Source organism: Bos taurus, chromosome 25, assembly GCF_002263795.3.
Source record: "Bos taurus isolate L1 Dominette 01449 registration number 42190680 breed Hereford chromosome 25, ARS-UCD2.0, whole genome shotgun sequence".
Lineage (NCBI taxonomy): Eukaryota > Metazoa > Chordata > Mammalia > Artiodactyla > Bovidae > Bos > Bos taurus.
In genome coordinates this window covers 39144552-39166223 of record NC_037352.1, presented here as the reverse complement: position 1 = coordinate 39166223, position 21672 = coordinate 39144552, and the positions used below count along the sequence as shown (strand labels likewise).

Sequence of the window (21672 nt, the reverse complement as noted above, 5' to 3'; positions counted from 1 at the left end):
TGGAAGTGTTAACTTTGTTATGTCAATTTTATTTCCATTTTTTAAATCAGGCTTTAAAGACCCTCATTGAAAGGCAAGACCAGAAAGCTCTCCAAAGAGAATGAGGGGAATATCTTTATGACCCCAGAGACAAGGAAGGATTTCTTACACAAAACTGAACCAGAGAAACACTGACCATAAAGGAGAGAATGAACAAATCCAACCACGTTAACAGTTTTACTCATCAAAAGACGCTGTAAGTAGAATTTAGAACACCGACTCACAGACCTGGAGGAAATAATTACAACACGTATCGCTGATAAAGACTAGAAACTAGAATAAAGGACGCCCACAAATCAACACAGGGCTTCCCTGATGGTCAGTTGGCAAAGAATCCGCCTGCAACGCAGGAGACCCTGGTTCGATTCCTGGGTTGGGAAAAAATCCGCCTGTAATGTAGGAGCCCTGGGTTCAATCCCTGGGTTGTGAAGATCCCCTGGAGAAGGGAACAGCTACCCAACTCCAGTATTCTGGCCTGGAGAATTCCATGGACAGTACAGTCCATGGGGTCGTGAAGACTCAGACATAACAACCAACTTCCACTTTTCACATTTCACAAATCAATAAGGAAAACATCAGACAATAGAAAACGCAGAAGAGCAGACCACACACTTGAGGCTGCCAGTGGAGTGGTGAACCGGAAGCTGGCCTCATCAGGTAGAGCGAAAATACGCACACTCAGCGTCCAGCCAGTCCCAGCCAGGCGCGCACCGCAGAGGGGCCGCACATGTGGGGACCAGGATGCTCGCAGCAGCGTGGCTCCCAGACTCGTTCGCGGGGGGACAGGCCATGGCCGGGAGCAGCATGACGGACGAGACCTAAATCCACCCGCACAACTCAAAACAAGCGAAGCCACACTGTCGCGGGCAGAACACACAGGCGACGACGCTGCGAGGAACCCGAGAAGGCGGCCTCACAAAACCACGACGGCAGCTCCTTCCGAGGGGCAGGGAGAGGGTGGCGCTCAGGGCGGCCCCGGGGACAGCAAGCCGCGCCCACGTGCCCACCTCAGCCTCGGGACTGACCTACGGGCCCACGCAGGGTGCCTCCAACAGCCCCATCCCAGCCAAAGCCTCAGGGCCTGCCGCCGCACCCGCCCAGGGGGAGGGCACCCCCCACCACCCAAAGCCTCAGGGCCTGCCGCCGCACCCGCCCAGGGGGAGGGCACCCCCCACCACCCAAAGCCTCAGGGCCTGCCGCCGCACCCGCCCAGGGGGAGGGCACCCCCCACCAGCCAAAGCCTCAGGACCTGCCGCCGCACCCGCCCAGGAGGAGGGCACCCCCCACCACCCAAAGCCTCAGAGCCTGCCGCCGCACCCGCCCAGGGGGAGGGCACCCCCCACCAGCCAAAGCCTCAGGGCCTGCCGCCGCACCCGCCCAGGGGGAGGGCACCCCCCACCAGCCAAAGCCTCAGGACCTGCCGCCGCACCCGCCCAGGGGGAGGGCACCCAGGGGACACGGCGGGCACCAGAGCCCCACGTCCATCCCACCGAGGGCCCTGTCCCCTGCAAGCCGCCACAGGCTGCAGTAACCCAAGTTCCAACCAGCATCGAGGACGCATCCTACACCAGCCACTCTGGCAGTCAGATGCTGCCAGCCCTGCAGTTCCATCTCTCCTCAGCCCCGTCCCCAGCACGAATCCTCGCCCGCCACCCAAAGAGCTGACAGATGTCTGCCTTCCCGCCAGCGGCCCAGGGGTTCAAGTCCCGGGCAAGATGCAGATGTCCTGCGCCTCCCCGCCTCCTCTCCAGGGCTGGGCGGAGAGCCAAGGACACCTCCAGGGGCCGCGGCCCCGCCCCCTCCTGCCGCACTCCAGCTGGACGACTTATTTCTGAAGCTGGGTCATGGGTGCACAAACAGGTCACTATGTTACCCCGGATCTAGTCCTCTGCTGAGAGCATTTCAAAATAAAGATGAGGAAAGCGACAAGAGGCGGGTACAGACTATCAAGCACAGATGGCCTGCGTACAGTGTAAAACCCACTCCATCTCACAAATACTAAAGGAAACACAAACCAGCATCATGCGTGCGTCCCCTGTCTAGTCGGCAGAGACTCTTTAAGGACAGAGCCATGTAAGAGAGAAGGTGAGGTGAGACAGCACGTGCAGACACTGCCCGTGGGGGCGTCACCTGGCGCCGGTCCTCACCAAGGTCAAAACCAGCCAGGGCCTGGTGCCAACCACGTCCTGTTAGGCACGCACAGGCCTGCAGTTAGAAACGCCTCCAGCTCTCCACGACGAATCCCACCTTTAAGTTCCTATCCTCCAGAAACAATCAAAAAGGAATCAAAGATGCTTACATAAGCGTTACAGAGAAAAGTGGGAAATATTCTGAAGCTTCACCAAGGACGCAGTCACACAGCCCACGCTCCACCAAGCACTAAATACGATGTTCACAATGTAAGTACACGGAGTTAAAAAAAAAAAAGGTAAAGAGCTCTGTACACAGGTTGATTCGAATTAGGTAAGAAAATAAACTTGATAGTAAGAAAAGAAGGAAAGGCACCAAAATGCTAAAAGCAATTCTCTTTTGGAGGTAATTTCACAGATGATTTTTACTCTCTGTATACTTTTTATTTTCCAAATTTTCAACAATAAAAACGTTTTAAAGTACCGAGGAGGGGCTACCCTGGTGGCTCAGTGGTAAAGAATCCGCCTGCCAGTGCAGGAGACACGGGTTCGAACCCTGGTCCGGGAAGATCCCACCTGCCGCGGAGCAGCTCAGCCCAAGCACCACGACACTGAGCCTGCGCTCTGAGCCTGGGAGCCGCAACTAGGGAAAAGCCCGAACAGCGATGAAGAACAGATTAATCAAATTTTAAAACTTTTTTTTTTTTAAAAAAAGAACATCCTTAAAGTACCGAGGAATATTATCTCCGTGGTAAAACCTAGACCTTCTCCTACTAATTAGGGCCTTAATCAGGAAGAGCAACGTCTACAGGAGGGCTAATAACCTAATTAAGATAATGGGTAACTGAGCAGATCAAATGCTTTGGCCACTCGTCAGCCCATCACAGATGGAGACGGGCCTCCCAGAGCCGTACCAGAGAAAGATCGGCGTGGCAGAGGCCGGATTTTTCTTTAGCTGAAACCGAAGGCCCCATTGGATTCCCCGGAGATTCCTCGAGCCCTCCCTGGAGGGGACCCTGGTAAACACAGCACCCGCCCAGCCGTGCGCCAGGCCTCGACGACCCACGGGAGGGGCTCGTCCACTGGTGGTGCTCAGCGGGGGACGCGCCCTCCTGGCCGAGCTCAGCACACGGCTCTGCTGCTCCACAGGGAGAGGCCTCCCTACCCCGGAGGCCACGCCTCCAGATGCCCGCACAGCTGCCCACGTGCACGCAGGCCGGAAAACAGGCGGGGAAACCACTGTGAAAATCGAGCGAGCAGACAAAACAGAGAAGCTAGAAGAGAGCAGATCACGGGAAGACGGCGGCCCAGGAGGCACCGAGCCCGGGTAAGGGCACGCCCGGCAGGGGCAATCCGAGGACTGGGGTAGTCCTTCAGAGGACGTGGGTTTTTAGGGTGAAATGCCCATTAAAAGTCACTAAACACAGTAGAGATCAAAATGCATAAAGGGCCAAAATACGCAAAGAGAAAATTTTAATACCCTTCATAAAATAAGAGAACATGGACTTTATAAACAAACACGATAACTGATCCTGGAGTAGGCAGTGGCAACCCTCTCCAGTATTCTCACCTGGAAAACCGCATGGACAGAGGAGCCTGGTGGGCTGAGCGCATGGGGTCGCGGAGAGGGGCACCGCTGAGTGACCGACACACGGCGCGGGATGGCTGACACAGCATCGTTTCTACATTAAAACAAATCTGACACAAAGGGTGCAGACACGCTGAGGCTGCGGCACGAGGCTGGGGAGACGCTGTGTTTCCAGGGGAGAAGGCGGGGGTTAAGTCCAAAGGCGCAGGAATCACATGTCAGAGCGCCTCCCAGAGGGGGAGTTAGAAGACGAGGAACAGAGGCCTCCGAAATGCTAGGAAAGGAAGTATTTTCATCTAGAACTCTATACCCAGCTACACTGTCAATCAAGCATTAAGGCAGAATAAAGATCTTTTAAGCAACTTCACTTCCCACGGACACTCTCAGGAGGCCACTGGAGAAGCCAGTCCACCAAAGCCAGGCGTAAACCTAGAACCAGGAAGAAGGGGACGGGAGGTGGGGCGGGGGTGGGGGAGAGGGGCGGCTGGGAGCGGGCTGGAGAAAGCACCGAGGAAAAAGGGCAAACAAATAACGATGACAGCAGTTAATTTCAAAGAAAATAGAAGCTGGACAAGAAGAGAAGATCCTCAGCTGCAAAACGCTGTCTCTGGTCATAAGAATGTAAACACCAATTACAAATCTAAACAAACTTATTTAGATTCATGAGCGGACAGGGCCGAGGGGCTGATACTTTAAATGAGCGAGGGTGAACAGAGTGGAATTCTCGTCCAGCCGTAGTGGGACACGTGTGTCACCGTAAGCCGTGGGGTTAAATGCCAACAAGGACCAGGGTTCACAGCTGAACCTGGTTCCCTCTGGGCAGGGCCAACTGGGAAGCAGGGAAGGCGAGGGCAGAGACCAGCTGTTTTGGCTTCCCTGCTTTGCTTTGTTGATTTTAATTAGTGATGAGAAAGTATCACTTTGCACGCTCACGGATGTAACTAGTAAAAACAAGCTTTTAAATGTACATGCTTTTCTACCTAATGAACGAGGGAATGAATGAATGCACACACATATGGTATATATTTCATCAATTCCGAGACATACTTTCACATCTCTGAACGCACCCTGCGTGCACACGGGAAGTCCCAGGCGGCAGCTGTCATGTGAGAACTGGCTGTTGTTCCAGGGGGGCCAGACTGTGCAATACTCCAGTCACTTAAGAACCACCTGAAGAATAGATGAGTTCTGGTTGTTGGGCACAAACTGGCAGGATTTTGCGCCACGGCCGAGAGACAATCCCAGAATAACAGTGAAGTGCTCTTAAAAGGAGTGGCCTCAGCGATGCTTTTTGTTTCTTTTTATTTTTATTTATTTATTTTTGGCTGTGCTGGGTATTCCCTGCTGCACGGGTTTTGCTCCAGTTGTGAAAGGGAGAGCTACTCTGTAGTCTTGGTGCTCGGGCTTCTCAATGCAGTGGCTTCTCTTGTTGAGATGCACAGGCTCGGGGGCACACGGGCTTTACTGCTGTGGCGCACAGGCTTAGCTGCCCCACCACACGTGGGATCCTCCTGGGATCAAACCCATGTCTCTGGCAGAGGGATTCTTTACCACTGAGCCACCCAGTGACGCCCAGCAACGTTCCTGAGGCCCAGAAAAGGGCACCTGAGCACAAATAAATAATAATATAAGGCACTGTGTCCTCGTTGACCTTGTAGTATTTTCTGCGTTAGTGGTAAGGAGGTACTGGTGTTCTTACAATCAATAACGTCTTTTATGTGGTGAAATACAGTACATACAGGAATACCTACTGCAAAATTTTTCTTAAATGATTTATTAGTAAAAAAAAAAAAAAAATTAAAATATACACAATGTTCTGACCATACCATGGAGTATTCCATAAACCCTAAAATGAATGAATTAAAATGATAACAGATGACATGCGGAGATTTTCAAAAGGAATTTGCTAAGACAAGATACAGAGGTCTTCCCTGGTGGGCTAGTGGTTGAGAATCTGCCTGTCAAGGCAGGGATCACAGGGTTGATCCCTGGCCCGGGAAGTTTCCACGTGGCACATAACAACAAAGCCGCGTGGGCCACAGCTCCTGAGCCGCACTCTAGAGCCTGTGGGCCACAACTCCCAAGCCCCTGCACTGCCACTGCTGAAGCCAACGCCTGCAGCCCGAGTTCTGCAACGAGAGAAGCCACCGCACCGGGAAGGCTGCACAGCAGCACGAAGAGCAGCCCCTGCTCGCGGAGACTAGAGAACGCCCACGCGCGGCAAGACCCCGCGCGACCCAAAGTAAAGAAATAAGTCTTTTTTTAAAATACAGAAAAATAAGTATGTGATCCTGTTTCTTTAAAAAAATTTCTTTATGAAAATCCCACACATGTACATGTTTACATAGATCTGTACAGCAGCAGAGGAACACAGGATAACTATGGAAGGCCATGTGGGAGCAGAATTCTAAGGTACCCGTGACCTCTGCCCCTGGGGTCTCTCCCGGGAGTAGGCTCATGGGCAGGAGAGATCCTGTAGGTAGCACTCAAGTTCCTGAGCAGCTGATCTGGAGATGCAGAGATTATCCAGCGGACCCAACCCAACACGCGAGCAACCTCCAAGCAGAGCGTTCTCCGGTTGGTCACAGGAGAGAAGGCCTGAACACCGGGCTTCCCTCGCTCGGATGGGAGGGGCCGCAGGAAAAGGAGCTGAGCGTGGGCGCTAGTCCACAGCTAGCAACGAAAAGGAAGAAAGGAAACACGCGATTTCAGTCCTACAGCCCCGAGGAGCGGAATTCTGCCTTGCACCAGCGACTCCTCCCCACCGGCTATTTTCCCCTTTCAACTTGGACACCCATGACGTTATCCTGTGTCCGTCCCACCACTGGCTGCTGGGAGCAGGATAGGTAACTCGTCCCTGTACCAACGGGCCCACGGGGGAAGGACCGTGCCCCTCCACCCTCAGGGCTGTACTTAATGGACTACACCCAGGGGCCTCCTCCACACCTGACTGAGGCCACTTAGACGATGAGATCTGGGACTTGACCTGATACTGTAAGGAGGTGAGATCTGGGACTGGGAAATGGCTGTGTGCATTCTGCACGTGGACGAAGGTCGCTGGGGCCAGAGGGCAGACTGCAGCCAGAATTCTGGATGCGCCCATCGACCGTGCCTGGTCTAACCACCTCTTCAGGAGTGGGTGGCGCTCCCGAGGGGCGGTGGGGGAGGTGTCTGGGCATCAATAAAAACAGGGAGGGGGGAAGGAGAGAGTTCTAACTTCACATGACTGGCTGGGGTGTAGGGCGGGTCCAAGAGACCTCAAGCTGCGGTCTCAGCTTCAAGGCCTTGGCTTTTCCAGGGCAGCCAGTGGCTGCTCAGCAGGAGGCGGCACCGAGAAAGAGCCAGCAGGGACAGACAGGAGATCTCCCCCAGGAGTGACCCGACAACCACACCCCAAATCCGGGTGACGACCTGACCCGAGCAAGGACTGGCCCACGGTGGGCGGCCAGCACGCGGTGCCCACAAGCGCCTGCCTGAACCTCACAAGCAGGCTGAAAGGAGACACGAAAGCCCACACACCCTCTGATTTAGCTCAGAAAGTTCACACCGAGGCAAAACCGGGCCATCTGGAGAAAAGCAAAGCACGACCATCACAGAGTGGGGATGTGGGCACACCTGCAGCAAAGGCCCCGGCCAGCCCGCCGAGGACCAGGAAGGCGGGAGCAGCGCTGCCCAGTAGGGGCCACGGCGCTTTATAACTATCGGTTCAACTGCACAGACGCGCTTGCTTTGTACCGCTTTTCTCTTTTTAACGTATTATTTTATCGATCTTATTTTGGCCTGCGTTGGGTCCTCATTGCTGGGGGCTGGCGCTCTCTGGTTGCAGAGCACCAACTCGAGGGCCTGCCAGCTCAGTAGCCGCGGCTTCCGGGCTCCGAGCACAGGCTCAGCAGTCGTGGTGCGTGGGCTTAGTTGCTCCTTGGCCTGTGGGGTCCCCCCGGATCAGGGGTTGAGCCCGTGTATCCTACATTGGCAGGTGGATGCTTTACCTCTGAGCCACCGGGAAGCCCTCGGATATGCTTCATATCCTCTTCTGTAAAAAGGAAAACGGTTCATCATGGTGGTCTAACGGGAGCCAGGGTCTCAAGGACCTTTCTTCTCTATATTTTCACGAGTGGTTCGAAGTCTTTAAGATGAACGTGTGTTGCTATACAACCAGGATCGAGGGTGAGCAGACCTCCCCTAGCCCCCTGGCAGTGGGCCCCTGCCCTGGCACCCCACACGCTCTGGGCTCCCAGCCCTGCCTCCACCCACACCCGCGAGCCACAGGCGCCTCCCTCAACCCTCCTTTTCAGCCAAACATTGTGGAAAAGTTGTCTGCGCACAGGCTTCCTACTCACCCTCTGGGATGACGAGGAAACGCCGCAGGCACCTGGAAGGGTGTAGAGAACAGGATGACATGCCCACTGGAAAGGCCGTTCCAGATACGGGTGAGAATTCTTCCTCCATCCAAAGAGAAGAGCACTACTGATTTGGGGTCGTAATTCCTGTGCGTGTATTTCTTCATGATTAAGTATGGCTGGGATGTTACACACATACGTAGTAAATATCTCTGAAAAGCACATATTTCACCTGCAGTCATGTGGTGTGAGCACAGACTCTGGCTCTGTGTACCTCTAGCTCATCCCTGTTCGGTGCCGTGCGGTATTTCACCCTGAGGTATTTAAAGGGGCCATTCTTCCTGCTGACCAGTGAGAAGTCTCCAAGATGGCCCCAAGGGATCGCCTGCTTTTCGAGCTCTTCTGGAGTCTCCTCCTGTTTAACCACAAGGACACAGCGGAAGTGGTGGTGTGACTTCCACATTCGGGTCCTGAAGACACTACAGCTTGTGCCTTGCACTCTCAGATCACGTGCCGGGGTTAAAGTCAGCTGCCACGCCGTGAGGACCCTCCGTCAACCTACGGAGAGCTGGGGCCTCCTGCCAACAACCAGCATCAACCTACCAGCCGGCATCACAAATGTTAAATCACCTTAGCATTCCAGAGATCCATCAAACTTGCTCAGGATGGTTTGGTGTACATTTCTGGTTTGGGTTTAGTTTTCATATCCACATTTGGCTGATAACTTTTATCATGTTCTGCTTCTCTGGTTTTTACATAAAGGTTATATTTGTTGTATAGAAGAAAAAACATTTCTTCTTTTTCTGTTTTCTGGCATAGTCTGATGTAAAATATCGGAATAAATCTTCTCATTGAACATCGGGTAGAATTGGCCTGTACAACCTTCTAGGTCTTATGCTTTTTGTGATTTTACTTTGGTTTTAGTTGGGGACGTCTTCAAACTACTCAAGCCATTTCTTTCAAGGTTATAAGTCCATTCAGGTTTTCTGTCCTTCAGTAAGTCTGGGTAGGTTATCTCTGTGTAGACTGCCCATTTCAACTAAGTTTTCAACTTTACTGGCATAAAGCTTTATAACATATCGCTTATGTGTATCATCTTCAGCTTTCCTCAGTCTTCCCAGTTTTGACTATTGTAAGTCTTTCCAGAGAACCTCCTCTCCGCTTTGTTGGCCCTCCGCACTGCATGTGTATCCCTGTCTCCACTCTCTGCTCTCTACTGCTTCTCTGAATGTGTCGTGTCCTTTCTAACCCAGCTCTGAAGGCACTCAGCGCATCAGTCTTCAGTCTTTATTTTCCTAGGGCAGTGTTTACAGCCAGGCACCCCCTCTTCTGAACATCACGGCTGCACCCACAAGCTGCCTTTTCATTACTCTTCAGTTCTAATTCACAGTAAAGTGTCTTTTTTGATCCTTATTCGGAAGTCTTAGTGTCTAAATGTAGGAGTGTGCAAGACGCTCTATCGTTGTATTTCAACACCCATTCTGTCCCGTTTTCCTCTCACGTAACAATGGGGATGACGATTACCCGTCCAACGAGCACGGACTACGCCTTCTGGCCTCCCTTGTAGGTAGGCAGGGCCTTCTCGGGCTTCCCTGGTAGCTCGGGTGGCAAAGAATCCACCTGCGATGCAGGAGACCTGGGTTCAATCCCTGGGTCAGGAAGATCCCCTGGAGAAAGGGATGGCAACCCACTCGTGTTCTTGCCTGGAGAATCCCATGGGCAGAGGAGCCTGGCGGGCTACACTCCATGGAGTCGCAGCGAGTCTGATGCGACTGAGTGAGAAACTCGTGGGGCCTGCTAAGTTCCAGTCAGCAGAAGACGAGGGCGCGTCATCCTCCAGGACAGGGTCTGCGGGGACAGCGTCACCCCTCCCCGCCCCTTCCTCCCTTCAGCCTTACATGAAGACGTGGCGGCAGTGGCCATGCCGTCGCCCTGCACCTGGAGGTGACCCCGGGGATGGAAGGCACGAACTGCAGCAGTGGGGCTTGCCCTGGGGAAGCCGGGGTCCCTGGGGGCCAGGAAAGCGTCCCCACTGGCCCCAAACCGACTCCCTCTGGACGTGAAAGAGAATCTCCCTGTACTGGGCTCAGTCATTGTCAAATGCAATGTCTGGTCAAATGCAATTCCTAACTGACGAAGACGTGTTTAAGACAACCCTCTGGAGGTGGCCCTGGGGTACAGTGGGCAGCCCACTGGACTTCAGGAGATGACATCACCTTGGTGCTAGGTTTCCTGATCAGACATCACACACACAGAAGCATTTACAACTTGGATTAACAATAAGACCAACACCACCTCCTCCCCCACCCACCCTGCAAGAGGAGGAAGGCTTCCCGTCCGCCTTCCAGCACTGCGGCCCCCTCCTGCCCCTGTGGCCCCAGCTACTCTGGATTCTGCTCCACTTTCCCTGGTTTCTCCCTTACACTCCGCAGTTGTGCTAAATGACACTGCCCTACTTTGCTTCCTTTAAACCTCATACAGAATGGCCACACTGTGTATTTTCCTGTGCATTTCTTTTCCCCCCAGCGTTAGGAAATGCAGCTATTAATATTATCCGGACACACGAGGCCTGGGTCCATGTTATTTACTGCATGACTACACCGCGCGCCCTCCACTCCGCGCTAATGGAGATGTGCGTTTTTTCGGGCTTCAAGCTATTACAAAATGCTGCTGTTTCACTCTCCTCCTCATCTCCTGGGGACCGTGGGGCAGTCTCTCTAGCAAAGTGCTTCCTGAATTGGCACACGTGGGAACCGAGGACATCCACGTGGCATGCGGGAGGTAAGCTAGAGGGGTTGAGGGGTCTGCAGAGGTGGCCCAGACTCTGGCCGCCCCGACAGACGAGGGAGCAGTCAGATGGAGGGCACCAGAGCCCCACGAGCAGGGTGGAGCCCTGTGGGCGCATCGCCACACTAGCAGAAAGCCCACACCTCCTGAAGGGACCGGTCTGCATTGCGGCCCACTGGCCATCACATCAGCGCGCCCCCTCCTCACCAAACCTCAACGCTGTCAGACTTCATTTTTGTTAAAAAAAGAAAAAGGAAAAACAGCTCTGTGGTCTTAATTCCCACTTTTCTCACCACTAACGAGAGGCAGCACCCTTTCCCGATCACTCTTATTTCCTCTTCTGTGAAGTACCGAAGCATCTCTTTCGCCCGTTTATTGGGTTGCTTCATCTTTTCAGAGACCTCCTCCCCACATTGTTAATATCTCCTGGACTGTGACTGTCTGATGTATTATGAAATCTCCGTGCTCACAGCCTGTTTTCCACTTTTCACTGTTCATCACTTGATAGAATAAGAGACTCTGTCTGTCCGTCTCTTCACGACTTTAGCGCTTTTGTGTCTTCTTTAGGAAATTTTTTTCTGTGCTGTTTATCATTCATTCCCAACTGTTTTGCAGTCAGAGAACATGTTCCATGAATCAAGTAATTTAAAATATGTTCCATGAATCAAGTAATTTAAAATATGTTCCATGAATCAAGTAATTTAAAATATGTTCCATGAATCAAGTAATTTAAAATATGTTCCATGAATCAAGTAATTTAAAATATGTTCCATGAATCAAGTAATTTAAAATATGTTCCATGAATCATGTAATTTAAAATATGTTCCATGAATCATGTAATTTAAAATATGTTCCATGAATCAAGTAATTTAAAATATGTTCCATGAATCATGTAATTTAAAATATGTTCAAGCAGAAAGTAAAGAGAGTTTTACTTTCTGGTTGAACATGAGGGTGTGTGTGTGTGTGTTACATGCCCAGTGTTTATTTGACAATAAAATGCATTTCTAATTGTTGAGTGGAAGGTTCTACAACAAACGTCCAATAGATCAGAGATAACAACTGCCGGTGGGGGGAACGGGCGACAAACCCAGCCTGGGCGTCTGCTGACACACATTCCGTGCTGAGCTCCCTTAAAACGCAGAGTTCAGCAGCTGAGACAGAGACTGCAGACCCTCACAAGACTGAAAACACTTCCTAGCTGGCCCTTTATGGGCTTCCCTGGTGGCTCGGGGTAAAGAATCCGCCTGCCATGCAGGAGACGGAGGAGACTCCAGTTTGATCCCTGGCTGGGGAAAATCCCTTAGAAGAGGAAACTGCTACCCACTCCAGTACTCTTGCTTAAAAAGTCCCACGGACAGAGGAGCCTGGCGAGCTGCAGTCCCTGGGGTCGTAGAGTCGGACACGACTGAGCACCATTCCGCCACCACCTAGCCCTTTACAAGAAATGTTTGCCAACTCCTGTTGTATGTTCAAAACTATTCCCTTTTTGTCTGCTTAACATCAATTAACGAAAGGAGCTGTGTAAAAACGTTCTGCGACAGGGACGCTTCTGGCAGACCGTGACCTGTTTACCTTGAGGCTCTTAGATGTGGACACAAAGCCGCGCCCCTTCCTGCCGCAGCTCCTCTCCTCTCCCTGCCGCACCGGTCCCTTCTGCCCCTGGCAATTATTTTCAGCTTGAAGCGTTTGGATGACACTGTCACTCTAAGAGCTTTTTGTTGGCCTTCCTTCCTCTCTCTCAGGTCTTACATTCTGGGTGTGCCGCTCGTAAACAGAGCGTAAGCAGCTGAACGCAGTTTTTCCACAGACTCCGACAACCTCCGCTTTAGTCAGGATGTTTAGCCCACTTATGCGTACAGTGACGTACTTGGCTTCATGTCCCCCATCTTAGACGGGGGGACTTCCCACCTGCCTCGTTCCTGGCTTTCTCTGAGAGACTTGCACCGGGCAGCTCAGCCGGCACGCGGGCTCTCTGTTCCCTGACCACGGATGGACGCTCGCCCCTGCCTTACAAGTGCTGAGGTGTAATCACTGGGTCACCAGCGAAGTGCCCTCCCTACCTTCTTTTGAATTAGGAATTTTTTAACTCTATTTTTTAACCATTTTCCCCCAAAAGAAAGTGGTTTATTGCTTTTACGACAAAGTAAGATGCTCTCAGAAATTTTTTTTAGTGAAGAAAATTCTTTTGGAACTTTAAGACTTTTCTAAAATACTATTTTTGTCCGCTTCAATACAGAAAGGTCTCCGGAGGCCACTGCCGGGGCTGGAAGGCGCAGTGTGCGGCCCTGGGTCCCCTCCCCACCGCTGGCTGAAGCCTCCTGTTCAGAAGCAGGGCTGGCACTGTCGGTGCCCCCTGCCCCGCCGCCTGGGGCGCCCCTCTGCCAGCACCCACTCCAGCTCTTCCTCACCACAAGACCCCTCCCCGCCACAGCATCCCGTACAGGAGCCTGGGGGGGCAGGCAGGGGGCCAAGCTGCTTCTGGTCAGGCTGGCTCAGAAGGAAAGCCAGAGGCCATGTGTTCAGTGCTGCTGCTTAAGGCCCTAGTCTGGCTGTGGGGTCAGCATGCTTGAAATGAAGTGTTAATCTTTTCAGGCTTCTCCCTAACGCTGTAACATGAACTCTAGACTTCAAATAAAGTGGACAGGTTCATCAGCGTCTCTCCCTGCTGGAGCACTGTAAGAACAGCTGAACTGTTATCCTCAGGTTTAAATCCCTCTGCTTGCTTCTTTCTCGTTTATTTTTATTGTTTTTTTTTTTTTAATGGAGAAATACATCATCTCTTTTCAAAATAGCGCTTGAAAAATACAAGGAGTACAGATACTATAAAACAAAGCAAACTCCAGTCATGAGACACTACGCACACAGTATGAAAAAATAGTCCGATATTCAGGTAATGAAAACTAGAATTAAAAAGCTCCAACTTTCCAGCTTGGAAAAACAAGTACAATTACACGAAACATTTAATAAACTAATTTTCCCCCAATGTGTGAACAAAACGACAGGACTAAATTTGTGCCTGGCAATTTCAGTGACACAACAGCTATTCAAAATACACAGGTACTGTACACACGTCACCTGATTTTATTGTAGCAGAAGGGAAGAGGACCACACAGGTAGCAGGAACACCGTGTACTAGGCGTCAGGAGGTCATGGTGAACAGAGTCTCAATTACTGCACAGCCCACAACAGAAACGACTAGAATCCAACTTTGGGGGAATTATTCAGAAGGACGGGGAAAGAGTTTAAGAAGCTGCAGTTTGAGATGAAAAATGCACGTGTGGTAAAAAGGAACACTGACAGGGGATGGGAAGAACCAGAACCAGGCTGTGGAAAACCTGTTAGGTGTGCTACTACGCCCAGAGTAAGACCGAGCTCTCATCACCTACAAGCGCGGGCATTCCTGGTTTCAACATGAATGTTCTGCGGCTTAACTATGAGCGGTCTTTTTTTTTTTTTTTAATTTAAAGAAAGGTATTTTAAATCTTTTGCAGGATAAATGAGTAGAAAGCTGACCAGATGTCAAGTGCTTGCTAGAAACTTTTTATGTTTCTACATGTAAATTTCACTAATGAATTTTAGTAAGTCATTACAAATAAAAATTGATTTAAAATTCTAGAGAAAATGCTTTTGCTTACACGTTTAAATTAGAAATTAACTTTACCATAAGCAGGTATTCTGTGGAGTATACACATCTTCTCTTACGTGGAGACTGAACGGCCATCCAAGATGGATAACATGCTTCACAGGAATTACTTTTAGTAAAACTTCACTCAATACTAGCCAGGGGGCCACAGGACTGTTGGTTTCACATCATGGTTGAGAAAACACGAGCATACTGAGTTTTCTGTGAAACAATATACAAGCGCATCTTGTGCACACAAGCAGAGAAGGCAGTGGGGGTGGGGGGTACAGGAAGTTTTTCCTTGTTTTAAGACAAATGATTAAGGATAAGAGAACATGGAGCTTTGTTAGCTCCATACAGTATCTGCCGTCTGACTGCTGATTGTTCGCACCCTCAAACAGCTGTACAGATGAAACCAGTGTCTCCTTTCTTGATCCTGTCCCATCAAAACCAAACACTTACTAATTACTGCTCCAGCGCCAAGCGCATATCCTAAGAGCTGGTACTTGGTCTGAAAGGGTGACCTCACAGGGCTGAGCCAGGTGGCCTCGATGCCTGTGAAGCACAGCACACCACTCGCCACACAATGGGAACCCACCACAAGATTAATAATGAAGAACGCCCTTCAGGAAAAAACTGAAATCCATCAAGCTGAAAAGGCTAAAATTAGTTCTACTTTCTAATAAAAATATACATAAAGTGCATCATCAGCATAAGGAATTCTGATACCAGTTTGTATTGCAAACTTCCCCCAACAATGCACCCAACATCAATCCCGTCCAGATGTCAGTCAAGGGTACAAATATAGCTGGAGGGGTTTTTTCCTCCTAAAGGGCAGGTGTCCTTTGAAATAGCATAACTGTGGCTAACACGTAAGTATCCTGACACATTAGTAACAGTACTTCCAGCTTCACATACTAACCTGGACTTCTGATCAAGATTAGCCCATAAGAGAAGTCACCAAATACACCTACTAGACCTATCTGGAATCGTATCTAGTCTGGTACCCTTCATTCTCCTCCATTAGCATGTGAAGACAGCAGGCTGAGTTGGCAGATACTGTTTATGGACCTCGAGGTGTTTTTCTCAGTTCAATCTGTTTTATTGAATTCTTGATAACAGGAATAGGATCTGCAGGGAGAGCAGGGGTACTGGGAAGGTCTGCAGTGGATGTTCCCCGTGAGGCCAACAAAAGCTGCTGTCTGAATAGTTTTCAATCGAGTCACACTGGTCTCTCTCTGAGAACATTCCTCTTCTGTTTTGGCTGCCTTGGTCCTTTCTTCTTGGTGACGCGACAATGTCCTCTAGACTCCTACGATAGGATTAGCTATGCTTGTTGCTGCGCTCCCTGAAGGCCTGGGTGGATGGCTGACCAGCCGTGTTGAGGAAACGACTCTGGTGACCATGGGCTTCGGTGCTGGAGGAACAGCTGGCTGTGGAGCAGTCTGAGGGATGCTTTCGCTGGACGCACCCCCCAGGCTGTCGCTGGGATTTGCTTGCTGCAAGGAAACTTCAGGAAACTGTACGCCAGTCACAGATGCTGCCATTGCCACCGGGGCAGGACTGTTTCTGCCTTGAGTGCTGCCAGTCACTGGGCCAGTCTTCGAAGCAGCAGGAAGTGACGACACAGGTGTGCTGTTCTCACCGTTGACAGACAAGTCAAGGCTGCCGTCATCCAAGGCTGTCAATCTGACACCTTCTGTAGAAAGTGTTTTCTTTTTCTGAAGCACATGATTAGGCAGTAGTTGATGAAGTTCCTTTCTTTTCAAATGCATTGCAGCAATTTTCATGTCCATCTCAAACATTTTACTATTTATCGCTTGCCTATACACAGTGTCTGTGAAAGACTGGATATCATAGGTGAGGTCAATACTGAGAACTTCAGAGTTTTCTGGTTTTTTTAACACTAACCCAATCACCCACATTGTACGAAATTCTTCCTTGTCAGGACTCTCCTTGGGTGCTGGAAACGACTGAGGATTCACATGAGCCAGTGTAATAAATTCATTCTTCTCCAAGCTTCCGACCAGAATTCGGATTTTTGATTCCACCAAACCCACCCACTCTAGATGTTGTTTCTCTGTTGGCGCACTTGCCAGAAGCACAATATAATGCTTGTACTTCTGGAAGAAGCTGGGCGCTTCGAAAAGTTTGGACCACTCTGCCTTACTCAGCAAAATCTCATGTGTGATAGCAAGCCCTTGCTTAAACTCTTCAATCATGACCATCCGTGTTGAAACAGACACATTGTAGGTGGAGTTCTGCTGTGGGTATGCTGGTGTGATTATGGGCATGAGATGGTACCTATCACTGGGACTTACTCTTGGGTCCCAGACAGGCAAATTCAGATTCCGTTCTTCGGGCTCTTTCAGTAGCACTGGATTCGGCCATTCCCACTCAGAAAACACCAAGAAAAATTTACGGACAAGAGTTGATGCTATGGCATTTGGATAAAGCTGGCAAGTTCTTGCTACTAGCATCGCCCAGGAAACACCACCGAGGAAACCTAGTATATTGGAATAAATATTGTGGCATTTGGCCCACAGCTTGATGGCTCTCAGAGTTAATCTGAAGTTGTCAATGTTTGGTACTAGATGTAAAATCTCATCAGTTACCCGGCAACCATTAAGGCTTCTTATGCATCTTATATCTAAGTTTTTAAGCAGACTGTCATCTCTTAGGTCCAAATCTTCAGGAATAGTCTGCAGTGCTAATCTTGCAAACAAAATATCAATCTCTATCCCATCGAAACAGAGTTTGATAACTGGTACAAATGCCTCCTCAACAGCCCTTAAATCCTTTACTTCTTCATGTAGTTTCAATTTATCATAGAAGGAAGTGAAAAAGTCGCTTCGATCAACGTGTCTCGGTGCCACGCACAACGCATCGATATCTGCACCTTTCGTATGCACCCCTAACCTGTAAGAACCAAATGTAAAGATTTTCCCTCCAACATTTTCAATTACAGCTTGTGGAAGACTCTTGCTTTCACTGATTTCTCGTATCCATTCCTTTACCAGATTATTTAATTTCTCCAAAATTAAAATCCTGCGCTGCAGTTCCTCTTCCTCTTCAAAAACCCCGAAGGGCTTCAGAGTTTCAATTAATTTCTGGGTAAGTATGCAGTCAGTCTCCCTGGGGGGTGCTAAACTGATGGGGGAAGAGATGCCGTAGTGCTTGGGCGGCGGCGGGGTCCGCTGTGGTCCCAGGGTGGTCACCGGAAACGGCATCATCTCTAGCGCTGGCCCCGCCACGCCGCGTCCCCCGCCACCGCGACCTCCGTGGCCGCCGCCCGGGTCATGATCCGCTGAGGCGGGAGGGGCGGGGCTCCTACCAGCCCAGGTCCGACCCGCTCCCGCTCCGCTCCCGCCGCTTCAAGCACCTCTCCGCGGTCCCCTCGGCCCCAACATGGCGCCTGGGCCCTCGCCGCTGCGTTCTAGAACGCCCACGCACGCCACGCCGCGCGCCACGCACGCCAGTCGCCGCGCCCGCCACGCCTGCCACGGCGCATGCGCACGCGCAGAGCCTCACGGGGGCTGTAGTTCCGGGGGCTCCGCCCCAGCATCTGGCCAGTCCGGGCAAGCAGGGGTGCGCCCCCGGCTCCGGCCGTGTCAAAGCCGTGTGGGACGTTTGCCCAGACCTACCGTCCATCTGCTCGCTAGCCATTTCCTCTTCGCCGGGTCTCCGTCGTCTCCCGCGGCACCTTCAGGGGCCCTCTGCCCTCATGCCCGTCCTTGAGGACCCCTGCACAGCGGGGTCCGTTGTGGGGGAGCTGCTCTGTCGCGTGCCCCGTGGTCGGCTACCTGGGTGGCGGGGCAGCCGCGACCGCAACTCCGGGATCTCGGTCCTGTCCTGTCCAGCTCCGAGGGTCCCATCTGCTGACCTCTGGTTTCTGCGGCTCCCGGTGTGGAGTCTGCAGCCCGCTAGCCTGCTGCTCGCCGGTCTCGTCTTTGTGACAGCTGTAAAAATCCGTCTGAAGTGTCCTGCGGCATCGCCACCAGGGAGCAAGGGGCGAACCTCTCGTTCATCTCACGCGGCGAACGCCGAGTCATGCTCCCGGGTGACTCTCGGGCACGTCCGTGGGGTATGTCCTCGCTCCATTCTCTTGGCCCTCTTCGTGGGGACATGTGACAGACCTTCTCATCAGCTCCCCATGACTCTCAGCCCGTTTCTGTCTGCATGATGCCGGGCCTACCTTGTTCTCTAGTTCTCTTCAGACATATCTAGTCTGCTGTTTAAGCCATCACCAAAGTGTCCCTTTATGAACTTGCATTTTTATTACTAAAAGCATCTTTTTCTTTTCCAAATCCTCCCTGCCTTTTGGGATGACATTCTGTTCTTTCCTGTTTCCTTTCTACCTTTTATTTCATTAAATAGTTTAAATCTACTTACTCAATATTTTATAACTAAGGGTTCCAGTTCCCAGGTTCTTGAGAATTTGAGTCTACAGTTTTCTACTGACTCATTTCAAGTAGCATCACTTCATGTGTCTTGTTATTTGGGGTTGTGAGCTCATCTCTGGCCAGATTTGGGAGACCTGTGTGGAAGCATGTCCTTCCAAAGAGTACTTTGTTCTATCGGATGTCCTTGTACATCATCAAATTATGTACAATGTAATTTCGTATCCACATCACTTAAATAGTACAATTCTGAACTCCAAACGTGAGGGGAAGAGTGCTTTTCAATTCTAGGAAAGAATATTCAGTTTTTCCCACCCAGAGCCCAGGTCAAGAGAGAGAACTCTGTCATCTTTTACCAGGTAGCAAACTCTTCCTATTTTGTCTTTTCATTGAGTGTGTCCACCTTTATAGTTTCCAAATATATATGAGGTTTCAGTTCCAGCTCCCTACATCTTTCTTGGACAGCTATTAAACTTAAGTCTCTCGGTTACAAAGACTGGCAAATACCTGCAAGGCAACTGTGGCTTCATCATCAGCTCAGATTCTAAGGCCCTCATTTTCTCATTTTTCTTCACCCCTAGGGATTCCTTTATTTGGGGAGGTTCTCAGCTATGCATCTAAAAGGAGAATTGTTACAGTTCATCCAGCACTTCCAGGTACTTTATACAGAAAGATCTTCCAGGCTAATTAACCCCACATATTGCCAGAAATATAAGCACCACTTTCTCAACCTATTTCAACGTGGTATGCGTGCTAAACGTTCTAGCAACACAGCTGCCAGGAGGACCTCTAGTGACCATGTTGCTTAACACAGTGGCTTCAATGGTGCACACCTTCTTTGACCTCGAGTAGACTCACACTGGCCTCCTAAAGGAGGAGGCCTGGATTTGATCCCCAGTAAGGGAACTAGATCCCACGGGCCACATCTAAGAGTTCGCATGCCGTGACTAAAGATGCCACTGCTGCAACCAAGACCTGGCACAGCCAAGTAAGTATCTGAAAAGGAAAATTCCTTCACCGTCAAATCCCTGGCTAATCAATATCCACAAGGCCCATCTCTTGAGTTTTGTTAAGGCCAAGGGACCCTTTCAAAGTTACACTCTGACTCAGGAAAATCATCTCACAACTCAGTTCACAGCCGCTCACGCCCACCGGTACCGGGCATCTCTCTGGCCGCATGACTCCAGCATCCTGTGACCCTGCAGCACCTTCTGATTTTAACCTATTTCCGGGAAGATTTCCATGGGGCGGGGGCGCATACTCAATGCTTAAGGATACGGAATGGCTATACAAGAAAGCAGGCAGCCTGTCTGCAGAGCTGCTGTCCCACAGTAATCCAGAAGCGCCGTTCCCTAGTGGCGACCCCCAGGGGACTTGGCACAGGCCCTGGAGAGGGTCAGTGTCCCACGGTCTGTAGCAGGAAGAAGAGGATGCAGCCTGAGTGCCCACGATTAGGAGAATGGATCATGGAGCACACAAGCAAGTGGTGGAAGCCGTGCCTCAAGCAAAAGCAATGCTGCAAAAAAGAGCTGAATTTACACGCAGCACCACAAACAGAACTAAACGTTGTATCTTATTACATAGTATATAATGTCTGTAGGTGGAAAGAAAGCTTAAACTTCAATATAGTCAGATTCATCTGCCTTTCCCCCCCAGTTTGTGTCCTATAAAGAAAGCTGAGCACTGAAGAATTGACGCTTTTGAACTGTGGTGTTGGAGAAGACTCTTGAGAGTCCCTTGGACTGCAAGGAGATCCAACCAGTCCATTCTGAAGGAGATCAGTCCTGGGTGTTCACTGGAAGGACTGATGCTGAAACTCCAATCCTTTGGCCACCTGATGCAAAGAACTGACTCACTGCAAAAGACCCTGATGCTGGGAAAGATTGAAGGCGGGAGGAGAAGGAGACGACAGAGGATGAGATGGTTGGATGGCATCACCGACTTGATGGACATGAGTTTGAACAAGCTCCAGGAGTTGGTGATGGCCAGGGAGGCCTGGCGTGCTGCAGTCCATGGGGTCGAAAAGAGTTAGACACAACTGAGTGACTGAATTGAAGCCTTATTTATGAAATCTTTATTTTAGCTCTATAACTTTATCTCTGATGTGGGGGTTTTTAAACTATTCGGAGTGAGGATCCAACTTCACTTTTTCTTCTTTGCACCGTCCCTAGCCATACTTTAGCCAGTTCCTTAGTGTTGTCAATTTTGAGAGTTTTGTGTCTTTCAGACATTCTGCACCAGATCGGATCGCCCCATGTCTTGTGTGTTAAGCGGTGAGCCTTCGAAGGCTCCTTAGATGACGTGGCCTGAAGTCTCCGGGGGGCGGCAGGGGAAGGTGCTGCCAGCCAGGCCCCAGGTGGGTACATCGGGCTCAGGAGACAGGGCTTCTAGGCTTCCTTCCAACACCCCGCCTCAATGTGACACTAAAGCCTGTAATGTTTTTTTTTTTTTAATCTAAGCAGTGAATCGAAGAATGAAACTGGTTTGTTAGCAGCTAACCAACTTTATGTTCTCTTTGAATTAAAAATCCTCAAGAACAGCCTTCCCTCGTGGTACAATGGATAAGAATCTACCTGCCAATGCAGGGGACATGGATCTGATCTGTAGTCTGGGAAGACACCACATTCCTCGGAGCCAACTAAGCCGGTGTGCCTTAACTACCAAGCCCGCACTCTAGAGCCCGAGAGCCACGACTCCTGAGCCTGCAATCCTGACCCGTGTGCCTGGGAGCCTGTGCTCTGCAGCGAGAAACCACCGCAGTGAG

At 50.7% G+C, this 21672-nt stretch overlaps 2 protein-coding genes across 4 annotated transcripts in view; both read right to left on the bottom strand.

Annotated features, from left to right (window-relative positions):
* Positions 1-21672, bottom strand: part of RADIL (Rap associating with DIL domain) — a 123785-nt gene that overhangs the window by 23167 nt on the left and 78946 nt on the right.
* Positions 13610-17933, bottom strand: PAPOLB (poly(A) polymerase beta). The gene has a single exon (NM_001206422.2). The coding sequence runs from the start codon at positions 17739-17741 to the stop codon at positions 15813-15815; it is 1929 nt and encodes a 642-aa protein (NP_001193351.1). The 5' UTR covers positions 17742-17933; the 3' UTR covers positions 13610-15812.